Here is a 19,179-nt window from a genome sequence, read left to right as displayed (position 1 = left end):
ACCAGCTGATAAGGGGGGAAATAGATATATTTGTGGCCCCCAAAAGTAAAAGGCATGGATATCTAAAGGAGAAAATATTGAAGGAATGTGTGGCATTTCAGAATATCGGCCAAATGGCCGGCTGCCTGCTTTACTTCAAAGTTCAATAAGACCTTTTACATTCTCCTGAAAAGGCAGCTGAGACCTTGGTCTAGTGAAGAATGCCTCCTCTGACTTTGAGTTCATTTATGCTCCTTGCAACACAAGTGTCACCCCAGTCAAACAAGAAAACACCCATGCTGGAATTTAGAGCTGAGAATTGCTGGAGGAACTCAGCAAGTTAGGGAGCAACCCGAAACATTTCTACTCAGGTTTCTCCCACAATTCTTTCTCTGGTCTTCAGGGCACTCCTCTTACACCTGAAATTTTTCCATCCATTTCCACCTCATTTCCAAAGTGAAACACAAAACTCTGTAGATGCTGATCGTAGTAAAAACACAGAAATGCTGGAGGAACCCAGCAGGTCTTGCAGCGTCCATAGGAGGTGACGATATATGACTGGCATTTCGGGCCTGAGCCCTTCTTCAAGGTATGAGTGAAATGCAGGCAGGTGTCTGATTGAAAAGAAAGGGCAGGGCAAGGAGCCCAGAACAATAGAGAAAAGGTGTTAATTGGATTTGGAGAGGAGGCCACGAGAGAGAAACCTTCAGAATAAGCAATCCTGAAGTTGTGGTCCTAGACTCACCTGACGTGAGAACAGACTCCAGCACTTGAAGCAAATGGTGTCGCACTGATAAGGGGGAAAATGGATATATTTGTGGCCCCCAAAAGTAAAAGGCATGCATATCTAAAGGAGAAAATATTGAAGGAATGTGTGGCATTTGGGAGACACCAGCTGATAAGGGGGGAAATAGATATATTTGTGGCCCCCAAAAGTAAAAGGCATGGATATCTAAAGGAGAAAATATTGAAAGAATGTGTGGCATTTGGGAGACACCAGCTGATAAGGGGGGAAATAGATATATTTGTGGCCCCCAAAAGTAAAAGGCATGGATATCTAAAGGAGAAAATATTGAAGGAATGTGTGGCATTTGGGAGACACCAGCTGATAAGGGGGGAAATAGATATATTTGTGGCCCCCAAAAGTAAAAGGCATGGATATCTAAAGGAGAAAATATTGAAGGAATGTGTGGCATTTGGGAGACACCAGCTGATAAGGGGGAAAATGGATATATTTGTGGCCCCCAAAAGTAAAAGGCATGGATATCTAAAGGAGAAAATATTGAAGGAATGTGTGGCATTTGGGAGACACCAGCTGATAAGGGGGGAAATAGATATATTTGTGGCCCCCAAAAGTAAAAGGCATGCATATCTAAAGGATATACACCCTCAGTGTATATAACATTTATTTTTATTTTCTTTCTGCAGCTGGTGTTCCACCCTCCATGAAGAGACCAGCTGCAATATCACCATCGGAGCCATCGGTTAAGAAAGTGGTCACTGTGAACAAACAAGTCCTCACGCCGCACGTATGTGAAAGTCAACAGTTTAGGCGGCCGTTACTGTCACTGAAGTGGGATTACTCAAAAGAAAGTTATTGAATGATATTACCTTTATATTTTTAAACATTGCTTTAAATTTAGACCTACTGCATGGTGATAGGCCATTCTGGCCAATCAGCCTGTGCCACCCATATACCCCAATTAACCGATAACCCCTGTACGGAAAAGTGGGATGAATCCGGAGGAAACCCATGCAGAAATGGGGAGAAGGTACAAGCTCCTAACAGAGAGCATCAGTTTCGAGTCCCAGTCACTGGGGCTATAATAGCATTAATAGAACTAAAGGTAGGATATCTTGATAGTGACATTAACAGCAATGATTTGTATTTCTGTAGAAAAATGTTTTGGGGTTTGTAAAAAGGCATAATGTTTATAGGGAAAGTGCTGAGCCAAAGAGAGAGATAAAAAAGCATGGAAAGGGGCAGATTTTAATCGAGCAAGGCGATGGGGCAGAGGTTAAAGCAAGGAATGTCTGTAGGTGCTTGTAAATTATTTGTATGGCCCAGTGCAGAGACCCGAAAAGAAAGCTACCAATGATCACGGTCAAATGTAGGAGGCAACCAATGAGGATGGAGAGGGTCTGTTCCACTCCAGCTGGGCAGCAGCCTCCACCTGTGTGCCTGCCTCACCACCTCGTTCTGCAGCATCGCTGTTGATACTCGTATTTGTGTTATTCAGGAGTCGAGGCCACGCTTCGCTCTACTCATGGCAGCCAGGGGTGCATGAACTGGGGTAGAACTGAATGTGGTAAAGATCCAGCGGAGGAGGAAGTTGGTGGTGGTTCCCCAAGACGCTTAAAACCATGCATAGTGTTTCTGGGTAAAGTGTTGGTAATGAGGAGGCGGTTTGATCAGGTATTTGTGGAGATGCAGAACGTTAGCTACCACACGTGCCATATATATCGTTGTATATGATGGCATGTATAGGAACACCCTGGAATTCCCACTAAAATATTGGTTTTGAGCAACTCCCATTCTATAAGGCAACACCTCCCCCCCAAAAAAAATCTAGCACTTGATGCTGACAAGTGGATGCTGTTAAAAGCCAATCATAACATGCTAATAATAAATTATCATTTAATGGTTTTATTTGGATATTTTAAAATAAACCACTGCCAGCTCCTGTACAGGCTGGTTAATGCCTGTTCAGAACTGACTGCAGTCGGACTGGGTGGATGGACCCTGTGGAGCAAATAGCTTCACAAATAGCTAACGGGGGCATGTACGAGATTGTGTCGAAACAACGGGAAGATGGTGACGGCATTGAGACTTCATCCTGATTTTACGGTGAAATCTTTAGGTTTTGAGGATCTTCCTATTCAGTACATGAATATCACTGTAGTACATAATTGGGAGTTCCCAGAGAGTGGTTGGAGTATGGAACTCGCTGCCACAAGTAGTTGAGGCAAGCAGCATCGATATATTGTAGGTGAAGGTCAGCAGGCTCTAGAACTGAATGGGTGACACTGGGGGTTGGATGAAGAGGGCTGATGTGCTAATAAAACATCAGCAGAGGTAATTAGAGCCCAATGGTCAACTTCCCCAGGTTGGCCAACTTTGCATCCTGCAGGAGATCTGTGAAGTATTTAGAGTTGGGAGTGCCATTCCTAATTTTCATGTTTTCCACAGAGTGAATTCACAACTGAAGAGAGGACCCTGAGGAACACACTAAGCAGCACATGTGCAATTTGCAGCAAACACGTTCACTTGGTGCAGAGGTACTTGGTGGATGGGAAGCTATACCATCGAAACTGCTTTAGGTAACGTGATTCCTTTATTGTCATATGATAAAACAGCTGCAATATTATACAAAATTGACTCCAGTCTCCCATAAGGCCGACAGATTTGCCATCAGCAGAAATTACCCGCCACCCCTTTCAGTCAGACAGTCCCGCCCCCCCCCCCCTGAGTCACTAACAGCCTGCCGCCTGTGTGTTCTTTAGCTGCAGGTCACCATCCCATAGGGTCAGCTCCTCTTCTCCTTGAACGGGAGGAGGTCTCCCCGTTTTTTGGTGCACTGCTCCCCCAGAATCTGCTACCTGTTGTGGCTGCTGCCAGACACAAGCATTTGGGCCCAGACTCTGTGGTAGCAGAATTTGAAAGTGAACCACTGTTGGATCCTTTAACAGGCTGCTTAAAACCGGTGCAGAGCCATTGGTAGCTGGAGTGAGCAGTAGAATCCTGCAGAGGAGCACTGTGTCCCCTCTACCCGGGTCTGTAATACTTTTGGAGCAAGGTCCCTGAGCAACTGTTTCCTGCAATGAAATAGACCTAGCAACAGCTGCTGTTAAGAACATTAACAGGTTGTAAATCTCACTGATGTGTTGCTGGTGTAATGTGGTACTGCATAACCACACTTGCTTCCATTTCATTTATGGCTTTGCAGAAGGAAGAACCACTATCTAACGCCGTAATTTATGCAATTTTAGAATCTCAATTTCGCAGCATTTTAGTCAGTGACTTAGAGGTGATAAACGTTCTCATGATTTTTGCCCCTCTTGGTGAATGAGGTGAATTGAGTTGCTGTAATGTGTTGGACGCCAGTGGTGGAGTAGAGAGTTGTGAAGGTGTTGCTGGAAATCAGTGGGAACATTGATCAGACTGCTGTGCTCTGAATAACATGGAGAGGCTGCATTGTCCAATTGCAGAATTCCAGTGAGAACTCCATGGGGGATAAATTTTGAGATGTCACATGGAGAGGCACTTCCTCTGCCATGTAACTTCTGGACCAGAAGTCTAGCTGGTCCAGTTGAACTCCCAGTGAAAAGGTGCTCCCCGGTAAATGGGAATTCATTAATACTATGGCTATCCTTTCTCCCTTGTTGAAGTTGTCAGGGATGGGGTGGAGGCTGGTGCAATAGGGACATTTTAAAGACTCTTAGACAGGCACAAGGATACAAGGAAAGGGTCATGGGTGTGAGATAGGGAAGGTTTAGTTTATTTCAGTCAGCGCAATGTGACGGGCCGATGGCCCTGTACTGAGGTAGAATGTTGCATGTTTACATGTGCCAGCCAGACCATGCTTACCAGAGGAATGGTAATTGGAAATGAACACAAATGTGAGGAGCCTGAAGATTGCAGAGTTGTGGATAGTGAAGAAGATTATCAAAGGATGAAGAATTGGGGGGTGGTCTTGAATATGGAAGGTTTGTGGGGGTACGCCTTGCAAGTTTAAAATGTCAGAGGAAAGTATACAGTCAATGGCAGGATGGAGCATTGTTGCACAGAGGAACATGGAGGTGTAAGCCCAAAGCTCCACGAAAGCAATGATTTCATTCTGGTGGTAAAGGAAGCAAATTGGCTTCATCGGTCATTGAGTATAAATATTGGGACGTCATTTTGCAGCTCCTGAGAACTATAGTCAGGCCACATTTGGAGGGTGAGTTTATGTCATCTACACAAGTGCCTTGAAATTCTTGCAGTTCTGGTGACACAGGAAGAATGTGGAGGCATTGCAAAGGGAGCAGAACAGATTCACCAGAAGTATGAGCTATAAGGAGGGTGTAGCAACTATCTTCCTATATAGTCGCCTGTAGAGCCTGGAATTCCCTTGTTTATGATACACTCTTCATAAAAGATCTGTGACAAAGTTGAATGGAGTTTCCCAAGGTTTATTAGACCTTATGTGGGTTATTACTTCTCAACTTCAATACGTGATTAACATGATGCTTAATAGACACTTAATACATTACTTAAAAACGTGTTCAATAGACTTTCAGGCCCTACATCCTCTCAGAACAAAGAACAATTCAAAACTGTCGGTCTTATCTCAAAACACAGAAAGAGACCTTGGTCTCACAGGCAGCAACTACAGAAACATTCCAAGGAATACAAAACAAACTGCGGACTGCTACAGACGGGCAGCCCTGACTCTACAAGTGATTTAATCCCTACAGAGAGGTTGGATAAAGTTGAATTTTTTCTCTGGAGTTTTGGAGGCTGAGGGGCGACCTTATAGATGTATATAAAATTATTTATGGAATTGAGAGGAAAAAAGGTCGGTCTTCTTCCCAGAGTGGAAATGTCAAACACCAGAAGGTGAGAGAGGGAAGAAGATTTATGAGACCAGTTTTATTTTTACACAGAGTGATAGGTGCCTGGAATGCACCGCCAGGATGGTGGTGGTAGGAGCAGATGTTATGGCAGGATTTACACAGGCACAGGAGGTAGAGGGGAATATCCGTGTGCAGGGAGATGGGATTAGTTTTAATTGAAGCATAAGAATTTGACTGTGAGGACTCCTCACCACAAGCCAGGCCAGGTCCTGGTGCTTGTTGGTGGGGTCTGATGATGAGGCATTGAGCTGGACAGTCTGCTCAGAGAATCATCCCACAGTATCCATCAAGTACTCATCTAAGTATCTGCACGATGTTCCAAGCTGACCACTGCCTTGATGGACCTGTGGTCAAAGGTGTTTGTCTGGAAAAACTTTTCCACAAATAATAGGTCATCTGCTGGAGTCCAGCTGACTGGAACATTGTGCAGCACTGGGGATAGGCCCATCCTTCATAACACCCTAGCATAGAGCGGCTTGTGCCCTGGTACCTTGGTTCCACGCACAGCTTGATGCAGCCACACACGATCCTCATCAAGATGAGGGGCCACTTTTGATACACTCTTGCCCCCATTCCCAAATGACTTGTATGTAGGCAACTTTCAGACCCTTTCCATCATGGATCCTCATGAACAGGCTTGATGACTGCCATGACGCAGGTGCGAAGGATGGGCCACACCTGCACCCAGAGCACCTCGCACCTGATGAAAAGTTATTTCCTGCGATTGAGAGGGAGCACTGCTCCAAATTCCTGGTGGATCTGCGTGATCCGCTCTGATCAATTTTTTGTTACATGCCTGCAAACCAACTCCCCAGCATCTTCAAGTAGTCAGATCTGTCTCTGAAATTTAGATTAACCAACGAACAAAGTTATACCTGTTATCAGGAATTCACACCACCAGCAAAAAAATCTCGCCAATAAATGGGTAAAAAACCTGATGGTTGAAAATTGGCACGCCTCGCCTTTAGTTCGCCAAATCACGCACCACTCAATCTGAAACAACCAGAAAATTCACTTATTCGGCATCTACCTATCCCCATAGGTATCAGGGATTTTACTACATTACATTGATATGCACACTTTTCCCTCTGCGAGTCTGGGATAAAAACCTTATACTTTATACTTCGATGCTTAGTAAAAATGTAGAAATATTAGCTTGGGAATAGACACTTAATGAGTATTAAAAATAATAAAGCAAATGCAGGAACAAATCCCTGAAATATGGAATTGAAGAAATTCACTACCATCCTTCTGCTAGTCTGCCTGTGTTAATTTAAATAATGGGAGATTGTCTTTATTGGCCAAGCATCTAATCCTGTTACACTGGAAGTCTGACAGGGGTGCTCTATTACATAATGGATTAAGGATATCAGTTTCTTTATTAAACTGGAGAAAGAGGGTCCACTGGAAAATATTTCCGCAAATGCATTATTTCTTTAAATTACAGAGTAAGAGACCAATTGTGAGATGTTTATACCAATACAGTCGTTAATAGACCAATGTTACTGTCAGCAGAGGTGCTCAGGGGGTGGGGGGTTCGGGCAAGTATCTGAGGGTGTACATGAACATTTGAGTTGGTTTAAGAAAACAGGAGCACAAAGTACATCTGAATAATGTGCACGAAGCTGTTTTTGATCCTCAATAAATACATTTTGGGAAAGAAATGGTGGGAGATTGTAATGTAGTTTGAATTATAATCATTTTCATTGTGGAAAAATTGTCATGCCCGACTTGCCATGGGCCAGTGTTTAATCATTCTTGTCCTGTTTCTGTTCAGGTGCAAGGAGTGTTCTAGCACTTTGCTCCCTGGAGCTTACAAGCCAGGCGCACATTCAGGCACTTTCGTGTGTACACACCATCGAGGTCGAGGTACTGGACAGCTGCAGCAGCCTCTGTCTGGTCAGAGCCTGCCGTCGTCTCTGCCAGCTCGGACGCATCCGTCAACGAGCCCACGGACACCATGCCGTTCCTGGGCACCGTCAGAAGCATCGCAAGGCCGCAATCTCAGCCCACTGCTGGGGACAGGGTTAAATGCAGAGGACGGAAGCAAGCAACCCGGCAGTACAGAGAGTGGCCTTTCACCCTCAGTGCCTTCAGAGTTTCCCAACAGCAGAGACTTCACGGAAATCTCAAAACCCAGGACAGAGTCTCCTATAGCAGGGGAAACGCAAAGGTCAACAGACAATTCTTCCCACAAAAATCAAACTGAGAATGGCACAAGTACGCAGCTTGAGCCAGGGACACCGTCTGACCTGCTCAGTTCCCAGACTGAGCAACAACAGGCTGTAGTTATGGAGACAGACCCGACTGCAGAGAGAACCAGCACCTCAGAGTCTCCTGGCCCAAACCCTGATGCAAGGCAGACTGCAGTGAACAAAGAAGCTCTTGAGGAGAAGCTGAGAACCCTTCCTGTTCCCGTTCCAAGGAAAACAGTTGACTCGGCCTCGTCACCAGTGGCAACGCCACGTCCTGTACCTCGACCACGGGTCAGCTATGGCAGTGGAGTTCATGAAACATCCGCCCAGAGGTCGGAGAGCAATGTGCTGGCAAATGGTATGCGAAGCTTTTCCATTAACAATTGGCTTCATTGATGAAACTGCCTTTAATGTGGTGTCTTGTCCTGGTGCAAGAATGAGGAAAAGGACAGGTGGCAAACTGAGGAATGAGTGTGTGTGGAGGCTTGGTGAAAGAACCAGCTTTTCAGGAATATTAGAATAAAAGTGCTGAGAGTGTTTCGGGTCAGGTTGAAAGATGGCATCATTTCTCATGTTAGGAAGATGTTAGTTTTAATGGGGGGAGACTAATAAATTTGGCATGGGATGCCAAGGCCAGGGTGAGCACTGAAGAAGAATTTGAGGGCGAAGAGGCATCCCTTCACGTCAACCTGAAACAAGTGTTGCCCTTCATTGAGTTTTCACCATTGCTGGGAACGTTGAGGCTAATCTCCCGGGATGGGGTTGACAGCTGCAAAGGGACCCACAGATGTTGAGCTATTCCTTTGGAAGTATGTCCTGGACTTGCTGTAGGTCTGGGGCTTGGTAACAGATGGAGCCATATCTGCCTCTGCACTGTCGCTAGACTTCATGTGGCATCCACACGCAGTCACATTAAAATTCTCCAGTACTATAGTGAAGAAATGACCTTGTCTAGGAGTAGATCCTCGCAAATGCCAATCAGAACTTTTGGCCTGCAGATTAGGAATATCCATCAAGCAACAGAGTTTCCATTTAACTTCAACATCATGTTAGGCTCAAATAAGTAGGCCGAAAGGCCTGTTCCTTGTTATTTCTGTGTGTTTCGGTGATTTAAGTTGTAGGCTTCAATGGGAGCTATAGCTCTACCCCGAATTCCCTTCCGTCAAAGCTTGTCCAGGTCCTTCCAGAGCAGAGCCTCACCTGTACAGAGCCAAAATCAATTCTCACCTCTCCTCTTATATCCAGTTAACACCTTTTGTTTGTTGGTCTGGACTCCTCCCCCTCCCACCTTTGTCTCTCGGTCTTTATTGAGACGGTTGCCTGTTTGTACCTTGAGGAAGGGCTCAGGCCTGAAACGTCAGGAATATATCTTTACCTCCTATGGGTGCTGCAAGACCAGCTGAGTTTGTAGCATTTATTGTGTTTTTACTCATCAGTGTATTACCTAGTTACCTCTGCAATGTTGCACCTCATTCGGGTGGACGCAGGCAGTGAGATTGGGACTGGATGAATGGAAAGATGTGGGGATGCAGGCTCAGAAACCACTTAAACTAACGGACAGGTACAAAATTAATTTTAAAGATACATGATGTTAGGTTTATTTCAATGAGTTGTGTTACAGATGTACAAAATACTGGTTAGCATCCGAGACACCAAGCCTTCGGAAGAATATATTGACATTATTAAAAGATCTGATTGGGGAGAGTTAAGGATCAGGGGTATTCATCTAAAAACTAGAATCAAGCTATTCAGGACTTCAGTTAGAAACTGTTTCTTCCACACACACAGCAATTAATAATGGATCAATGCACTTTAAATCAAATGCTTCAGGTAATGACTTTCAATAAAGTCAGGTGCACGGTGTCAATCTTAATAAATGACAGATAAAGCTTTAGTGGATATATTCCTAGTTGTTTTGTCTTGGAGATTAAATTTCAAAGGCATTTGACAAGGTCTCCCATGAGAGACTCGTTCAGAAAGTCGAGAAGGCATGGGATCTATGGAACCTTGGCTTGGATTCAGAATTGGCTTGCCTGTAGAAGACAGTGTAGTAGTGGACAGTAAATATTCTGTCTGAAGGTCAGAGACTAGTGGAGTTCTGCAGGGATCTGTTCTGGAACCCCTGCTCTTAGTGATTTTTTTTAAATATAAATGACCTAGAGGAAGGTTGGAGAAGTTGTGGATAATGTTGAGGGTTGACGTAGGTTACAAAGAATATAGATAGAATGCAGAGTTGGATGAAAAGTGGCAGATGGAGTTCAATCTGTGAGATGATGCATTTTGGAAGGTGAAACCTGAAGGCTGAGTACAGGGTTAATATTGGGTGCTTAATAGTCTGGAAGAACAGAAGGAGTCCAAATTCATACATCTCTCAAGGTCGCCATGCAGGTTGATAGGAAAGTTAAGAAGTCCTATGGGATGTTGTGCTTCATAAGATGAGGCATTGAGTTCAGGAGTCAAGAGGTCATGTTGCAACCCTACAAATCTCTGGTGAGACCGCACTTAGAATATGGTGTTCAATTCTAGTCACCTCATTATAGGAAGAATGTGGAAGCTACGGCAAGGGTTCCGAGGAGATTTACCAGCATGTTGCCTGGATTGGAAAATAAATCTTGTGTAGCAAGGTTAGCAGAGCTTGGATTTTTCTCTTTGGAGCAAAGAAGGGTGAGAGGTGACTTAATAGAGGTCTACAAGATTCTGAGAGGCATAGATAAAGAGGACAGCCAGCACCTTTTTCCCAGGGCAGGACTAGCAAACACCAGAGTACATCTGTAGAAAGTAAAGGGAGGTAAGTTTAGGGGAGACATCAGGGGATGTTGTTTTTTTTTACACAGAGTTGTGGGTGCCTGGAATGCACTGCCAGTGGTGATGGTGGAGACTGAAACAGGGGCATTTAAGAAACTTAGACAGGCACATGGATGAAAGAAAAATAAAGGGTTATGAGGTAGGAAGGGTTTATTATTTTTTGGCACAAATATATAGATTGGCACAATATCGAGGGCTGAAAACCTGTACTGTGTGTGCTGTATTGTACAATGTTCTAAAGATAGGTTGCCTAATTACATTTCTATTCTTTCATTGTAAAAGATTAAGATTTAATTTGCTTTATATTTCTGAGAAATTTGATGGAATTGATAGAGTAAACAGAGAAGCCACAGCTGGAGTAATCAGGGATGGTGGTAGGTAATGGTCATTGGGAATGCTTTCAAAAAGGAGTTTAGGTTTGAAGGTGTTTGCGCATGTAAAAAATGAGATTAACTTTTGTTAGGAAGGAGTACTGGGGGCTGTGACCCAGGAGGGTAGAAGATGGATGCAGATCAGATACAGAGAATGTACAGGACTTTGGTGAAGGGTGAATGGAGCTCTGATCTTCATATACAAGGAAGGGTAACACTGCCCTTGTACAGAGTTAGCAATCACATCTTACAAATATTTCATTGAAACTTGGAACTCGTGAGGTGGCGAAAAGATCCCACAGACTTTCAAGTATTTGAAAAATGTAGCTACAGAATTATTGTCATCCCAAGAAGAAAATAATAGAGTAAATAGAGATTGGGTCGGTCCCGATTTTCAGGCAGTACTTTTAAAGTTCAAATTTAAGGAGAATAAGAAGCGATGAACAGGTGAACTTTGATAGTTTATTACTAAACAATTTTTTCATATAAAATACAAAGTACAAAGAAACAAATATTCCTTCATTTCCATGGCTTCTGTGCATCTGTGGCACTCACGCATTCCGCAAAAGCCCACTAAATTTAAAAAGGTTTGAGAGTTTTTGGGGTCCAGATTCTTGGGTGATCTGGATTTCTGACATCTGGATTTACTGTACCAAGAATTTAAAAATAATTTTTTTTCAGGTTTATTTTAGAATAGATTTTTTAATTTGGCCATAAGAGGAAAAAAAAATCCCCTGATCTGTAAGATACACTGTAGCATTGTGCTGAACACAGATTGTTCATTTCTCTGACCCTGTTGGCTTGGAAATGCTGGATCACCCAACCACTTAATCCCAGGGAAAATTATCAAGGTTCTCTTAACCACTTTCTTCCATGCAGAGATCAGGTGCCTTCCAGCTCCATTCCATATAAGGCTTTGCTCTCTGTCCTTTTGTGTATGACCTCACTCCATAACCAAGCTTCCAGCTCATTAAAGGCAGGGTCATACAATAAACTCCTAAGTAGGTAAAATAAAACACCATTTCTGGAAAACCACTATCCTTCCCAGATAAACCCTTCATTCATGTGGCCTCATTGCATTGAAATGCCTCATAGAATCATAGCACAGTCAATGTCTGCAATAACTATGGCATTGACTGTGAATGGTAAAGTCCATTTAATTTTAGACATACAATGCAGAAACAGGCCCTTCCAGTGCACAAGCCCATGCTTCCCAAATAACCTTCATCCCCGGTACATTTTGAAGGGTGGGAGGAAACCGGAGAACCCAGCGGAAACCCACACAGACACAGGGAGAACATACAAACTCCTTACAGACAGCGCGGGATTTGAACCCAGTCTCGATCACTGGTGCTGTAAAGGCGTTGCACTAACTGCTACACTAACCATGCCAGCTGTTTGTTCCTTATTCACTCCTCTCTCCATCTATATCGAGTCCTGCTATACTTCTTATGAATGTTACATTGGCCTCTCTCCCATTTTGTTTGCTTTTTCCATATGTCAGAAAATCTGTAATATTTAATGAACAACTTTGGTCACCAGGGAACCTTCTCTACAAGTTTATTCCCATTGGTGTATTCTCCAGATTTAAAAAAAAAATCTGTGCTCTAAGGTAGATGTAAAAGTCCCAGAATCCTATTTCAAAGAAACAACAAGGGAGTGATCCCAGATATCCTGGCAACTTTTATCCCCGTTTTAGCTTTAAAACAGCAGAGTTGTTAGACTGGTACATGTGGAAACTTTCTCTGCCCAAATTGGCTATTGTATGACGTTCACTACATCAGTGGCTCTGCCTAATAAGAACTTTAGTGGCACCGTGGCTAGTGTGGAGGTCTGTGCAGCGCCAGCGACCCTGGTTTGAACCTGCTGCACTCTGTAAGGTGCTCTCCCGTGTCTCTGTGGGTTTCCTCTGGGCGCTCCGGATTCCTCCCAACTTTCAAAATGTACAAAGGTTGCAGATTAATTGGGGAACTTGGGAATCTCAGGCTTGTGGGCCGGGAGGGCCTGTTACTGTGCTGCGTGTCTAAATTTAATTGAAAGGGGAGAGAGATTTTTTTTAAGTGTTGAAAGATCAAAACACAGCTGTGACTGCACCTCAACAAATCCAGTATCCAGTTCCCCAGAGAAAGCACATATCAGACTGTGGATAATCACCCTTTATACCAATGATTGGGTGCCTTGGTATGACAATAACACCATCTAAAATTTGCTGCTGATGCCATGGAAGAGGGTTGCATAAAAAGGAACCTGAGTCCGCACACAGAAGGGAGATGGAAAACTCGCACTCAATGTCACCCAAACCAAGGAGCTGGTTGGCTTGAGGAAGGGAAAACCAGAGGTGTGTGATCCAGTGATCACAGTGATTGGAGAATCAGAAATGGAGAAGCTGAGCAAATTTAAATTCCTGGGAGTCATTATTTCAGAGGACCTGTCCTGTACCCAGCACGTGGATGTCACTGTGAAGAAGGCACGTCAGCGCCTCTCCTTCCTTTGGAGTTTGTGGAGGTTTGGTCTGACATTGAAAATCAGAGCAGATGGGCAATGGAAGGTGTGCTGACCAACTACATCACGGTCTCATATGGGGACACCAGTATCTGCAGGACATCGCAGGCAAAACTCTCCCTATCGTCAAGAAAATCGACAGGAAATGCTGCCATCAGAGAGCAGCAGCAATCATCAAGGACCCCCACCACGCTGCCATCAGGAAAGAGGTATCGGTGCCACGAGACTCGCACCACCAGGTTCAGGAACAGCTGCTCCCCCTCCCCCATCAAACTCCTCAACAACAAACTCAATCAAAGACTCTTTTCTATATTGCTCAGTTTACATTTCTCTTGGTTTTTATTTTGCACTACTGTTAGGCAGAAATTACGCCTGGGCTGCAGGAAAAAAAATCTCAGGGTTGTATGTGATGGCATGTAGGCCAATAAATTTGAACTTTGAAGTCTCTGATTTAAGAGGACACTAACGCACTGAAAACAGAGCCTGAGAGCCTCACTGGAGAATTGTGTGCAGTTTTTGTCCCCTAACTTCAGGGAAGATGTCAATCATTTAGAAAGAGTTCAGAGAAAGTTTGCTAGGATGTTGCCTGGCATTCAGGAACTGAGTTACAGGGAAAGGTTAAACAGGTTAGGGCTTTATTACCTGGAGCGTAGAAGAATGAGGGGAGATTTGACCGAGGTATTTAAAATGATGAGGGGTATAGACAAAGTAAATGTAGGTCGGCTTTTCCCACTGAGGGTAAGTGAGATACAAACCAGAGGACATGAGTTAAGGGTGAAAGGGGAAAAGTTTAAGGGGAACTTCATGCAGAGAAGGGGTGGGAGTGTGGAACAAGCTGCGAGTTGAAGTGGTCAATTTCAACTTTTAAGAAGAATTTGGACATGGATGTTAGAGGTATTGAGGGTTATGGACTGGGTGCAGGTCAGTGGGACTGGGCAGAAAAATAGTTTGGCACAAACTAGAAGAGTTGAAGGGTCTCTTTTTCTGCTGAAATCTTCTATGGACCATGCATATGTGCATGACCAACTTGAGCCAAATATGCCGTGGGTGGTGTGTAGGGGAGCCACCAGGAGCTTTGCAGTAACTGTTAAAAGAGCACCCGTCATTGTTCACTGACCTGCCAATGACGGCAGCATTTCCTATCGATTTTCTTGATAGTCGTGGTTTTTGCTCTTTGTTTAGGAGGCGTGACTGAGCAACCGACACCAGTGCCAAAACCCCGAGATCGGCCCCAGACCCTAACAGAGCGGAGCACTCCTGAGTGCAGGTACGTTAACTGCAAGGAAGCAGCAGTTGCTGAAGTGGCTGCCAGGTTGAAAGTTCGCGGGGGGCATGCGTTAGGGGAAGGCTCGTCTGCCTCGGGTGGCAGGATATGCGGGGTGGCGGGAATGCAAATGGCATGGGAGGGATGGTCTGTTGCTTGTAATTGTGCAGGATAGATAGCAGCCAGCTCTGCACTGAATTTCACAGGACATGAGGTACCTACTGTGGGCAGTAGGAAGCCTTATTGGGCAGCATGGGACGGGGTTAAGAGCATGATTTCTGCAGGGGATGGGTGTATGAAAAGCACAGGGTGTCTGCAACCAGCAGTAAGGCTGCCTTATCAGAATTTTTGAAGGGTGCCGATGGGATGTGGTTATTTGTATCTGAGAGTGAACTGGTACGGACTTGAAGGGCCGACATGGCCTGTTCTGTGCTGTAAACGGTTATATGGTTATATGCTCCACACAAGCTGTGGTTTTTATCTGTCGGATGGCCACAGCAATCCCTTGGCAAACAGTGAGAGGCTGAGGAACTCGGTTGTTTATTGCAAGGTGTGCCAAGATGCAGTGAGAGTTTGTTTTATGAGCAGTCCAGGTCGATGTAGTACAGCAAGTACGTTTGGGTTTGTCACGTTATATATAGTACAGTGAGAAGGGTTCTTTGTGGGAAGACAGGGAGATCGCTTCACTGAACACCTTCATTCTGTCCACGTCAATGACAGGGATCTCTCAGTGACCAATTCTGCACCCCACTCCCATGCTGACATGTCTGCCCATGACCTCATACTATCCCACCCAGACCACCTATAAATTGATTTTTCTTCTGCCAGATGGCATTAACGTCAACTTCTCCGGTTTCTGCTAACATACTATCTGTTCTCCCTCCCTTCCCCTCTGTCTCCTTTCCTCCACCCTTCCCTCTCCATTCACTCAGCCATCCCTCCTCCCCCTGTTCGCTGCTGTGCCCTCCCTCCCTGTCTGTGGGACCGTGCTCCTCCCTCCACTCTTACCATTTTGTTTGGCGCCTGCTGACGTACCTTGAAGGGCTCAAGTCCAAAACATCAGTTATGTATCTTTATATCTGCTACGCAAAGTGCACTGTGTTTTTTTTTACTTCGTACATTGTTTAATGCATGCACAGAAGAGTAAATAATCCCATGGTTTCCAGAATAGCCCGGTGATTTTGGCTCGCTCTGTATGCCGTGGATCGTGCAGTGTGTCTGGACTGCAGAGGACCTCTCCCCTGCCACAGGAAGCGTAAAGTGCACTGTTTGATCTGCTGAGTTTCTCCAGTGTTGTGTTTTTGCTTCAACCACGGTGTCTGCAGTCTTTCGTGTTTTGCTGGAGGATAATGATTGCCCGTGACATGTAATTTTATAATGTTTGTGTCCCTTTTTTATTTACTTATTTATATTTATATAATGTCATCTGAATGTATTGCCCTTTCCAATATATTTTTTTTTTAGAAATATTCAGTACACAGATGCTAGAGGAACTTGGCAGGTCTCGCAGCGTCCATAGGAGATAAAAATGTATAACCAACCCTTTTGGGCCTGAGAAGAAGGGCTCAGGGCCGATAGGAATGTTATACGTCTTTACCTTCTATGGATGCTGCGAGACCTGACAGGTTCCTCCAGTATTTCTGTGCTTTTGCTACAATCACGTCTGTAGACTTTCGTGTTTTACTTGAAATATTTAGAGCCCAAAGAAGATTTTATGTGCATCCCTGTTCAATGTATTGCAGTATGAGACTCGTAGCCGTGGTGCCATCTACTGTTTGCAAAGGGTTTGTACCAAAGTGGCTCAACAACTTGACAACTGCATTACTTCTCTGCCAACTTTGACCCCACTCTTGGATTGACTTGGACCATTTCCAGCACCTCTCTCCCTTTTCCAGACCTCTCTATCTGTGACAGGAGACAAATGATCTACTGACAGTGACTATAAGCCCATCAATTCCCACAGCCTCCTGGACTACACCTCTTCCCACCCTGTCTCCCTTTTCCTAGTCCATTTCGTCTGTTCCTGGGCTGAGACCTTCCACTCCAGGACATCTGAAATATCCTCTCTCTTCAAGAAATGTAACCCCCACCCACCCCGCACCCTAGCTGTCATTGATAAAAGCATTTTCCCGCATTTGCCACATCTCAGGCACTTCCACCCATCTCCCTCACAACAGAACAAGGACCAAGAGAAACAAAAAAGTCTGCAGACACTGTGACTAGTTAAAAAAAACAAATGCTGGAGGAACTTGGTTGGTCTTGCAGTTCTTAGGAATATATTAGCACAACAAGGGCCTATACTGTGCTGTAGTGTTCTATGTATAAACACCAAAATGCTGGAGGAACTCAGCTGGTCTCTTCAGCATCTATTGGATACAAAGATATATTGCCAATGTTTGGGACCTGAGCCCTTCTTCAAGGCAAAATGTAGGATTTAATCATAAATTCTCAGAATTCAAACAATGGTGGGAGGAATCCAGACCAACAAAATGTTTTAATTGGATGTGATAAGGGACTAGGTAGGATTTATCATGACTGTGTGAAAGGACCCAGGGTTTTAACGAAAGCCAGAGAAGTCGATATTTAATGCCATCTGGTTAGAGGGCACCCAGATGGAAGATGAGGTGTGGTTCCTCTAATTTGCGGGTGGTCTCAGTCTGGCAGTGCATGAGACCAAGGACAGAGATGTCGGCAGGGGAATGGGACAGGGAATTGAAGCAGGTGATCCATGCTATTGCAGCAGACAGAGCCGAGGTGCTCAACAAAGCGACCTCCCAGCCTCTCCAATGTAGAAGAGACCAGATGCCACAAATGACTGCGGCAGATTCCACAGCCAATGTACTGTTCTGTCTAACGGCAGGTCAATGGATCATGTGATGTGAATTGACTGGAACAAGCACTGATGAAGAAGACTTACTTGAAAGCCCCAACGCCAGCTTTGCCAATTGTAAATGTTTATTCAGATTTCTGAAACATATGAAAGCTATTAAAGCTGTAAAACTTGAAAACAAACAACTGAAAACACTTTTAAACAATTAAATGTTGATCAAAATCCAAACGTTAAAAAAAAAAGTGCCTTCCTCAAGATCGACTAACAAATCCCCCTGCCTAAAGTCTGGAACTTCAGCAGATGCTGTGATGAACTCTGAGGTCCAGGCACCTACTAGCGTCTAGCAATTTCTAGCCAATATTTTCTCCAAGTCAAAATATTTAATGTTCCAATCTGAACACTAGAATTTTGACTTGTTTAAAAGAATATATTCTGAGAGCAAACAGAAATTTTCTTTAACAGTGTCATATGACTAATCTCCTTTTGAAGTAGTCCCTCAAAATCGGGGTGTGATTTACTTCCAGTCCAGTTCTGCGGGTGTTAATGACCTAATAAGGTCAATATGGGTTCTTCAGAGGCAGGGGGGCGGGGTGGGCAGGGAGGAGCTGTGAGCTACTGGTGGGTTGTCAGAATCAAAATTTATGGTCACAAAATTCATGGTTTTGTGGCAGCATTTTTTTTAGACATACAGCACAAAAAAAGGCCCTTCCGGCACACTAGCCCTTGCCGCCCAATTAACCTACAGTGTGAGGATACCAGGAGAATCCCATGCAGACATAGAGTCTTTTAAATGTTCCTATTGTACCAGCTTACACCACCACAACCAGCGATGAATTCCAGGCACCCACCACTCTGTGTTTAATTACAAAAAAAACTCCTGACATCCCCCCCTAAACTTTTCTCATGTCACCTTACATCAATGTCCTCTAGTATTTGCTAGTCACCCCTGGGAAAAAAGTGCTGGCCGTCCACCCTATCTATGCTTCTCATAATCTTGTAGATCTCTATTAAATCAGCTCTCATCCTTCGATGCCTCAAAGATGAAGACCCTAGCTAGCTGTGTTAATCTTGCCTCATAAGACACATTCTCCAAACCCGTTCTGCATGAATACAGGAATTTAAGGCTATCATTAATGAGCCAGGAAATGAGTTGCGGGAGTTAGCCCAGATTGTACTCCAAGATTGTTCCATGGAAAGACAGACTTAGCTTGGGCCGACGTGAGTGCCCAAAATTACATCTTTGATCTGGTTGCTCAATGTGAAAACATTCAGCTAGGCAAGGGTGGGAATCATTGTCCTCTACTCCAGGAAGAAGTGGAGGCCTCTCGCACCATCCTGATGTGCGATGGAGGTAAAAGGGGATTTATATGTCCATGGGAAAGATGAGTGTGTTACGACCAGGGAATTGGAGACTGGTAGAAGGCATCAGAGGTGTCACAGATATAGGTACTCAGAGGTTAGAGAATTAAATGCATGGGACTAGAATTATTTAATGGAAAACAAACCATGGTATTAAACTCATGGCTATGCCTTAAAAGAAACCATGTGCATTTTTAAATGCAGGTTTAAGATACAGTGTCACATTGTACAGTGCTGGTGTCCACAGATAGACATGAC

General features: G+C 44.3%; 1 protein-coding gene across 1 annotated transcript in view; it reads left to right on the top strand.

Moving 5' to 3' along the window:
• The window catches only part of micall1a (MICAL-like 1a), an 84,048-nt gene that overhangs the window by 39,926 nt on the left and 24,943 nt on the right, over window positions 1-19,179 (top strand). The window contains exons 4-7 of the mRNA XM_069908354.1: window positions 1,408-1,508; window positions 3,170-3,300; window positions 7,373-8,148; window positions 14,651-14,735. Coding sequence (XP_069764455.1) covers window positions 1,408-1,508; window positions 3,170-3,300; window positions 7,373-8,148; window positions 14,651-14,735 — 1,093 coding nt within the window. The remainder of the gene's footprint in view (window positions 1-1,407; window positions 1,509-3,169; window positions 3,301-7,372; window positions 8,149-14,650; window positions 14,736-19,179) is intronic.

The sequence above is a fragment of the Narcine bancroftii genome, chromosome 13, assembly GCF_036971445.1.
Source record: "Narcine bancroftii isolate sNarBan1 chromosome 13, sNarBan1.hap1, whole genome shotgun sequence".
Taxonomy (NCBI): domain Eukaryota; kingdom Metazoa; phylum Chordata; class Chondrichthyes; order Torpediniformes; family Narcinidae; genus Narcine; species Narcine bancroftii.
This window is presented reverse-complemented; position numbering and strand designations above follow the sequence as displayed.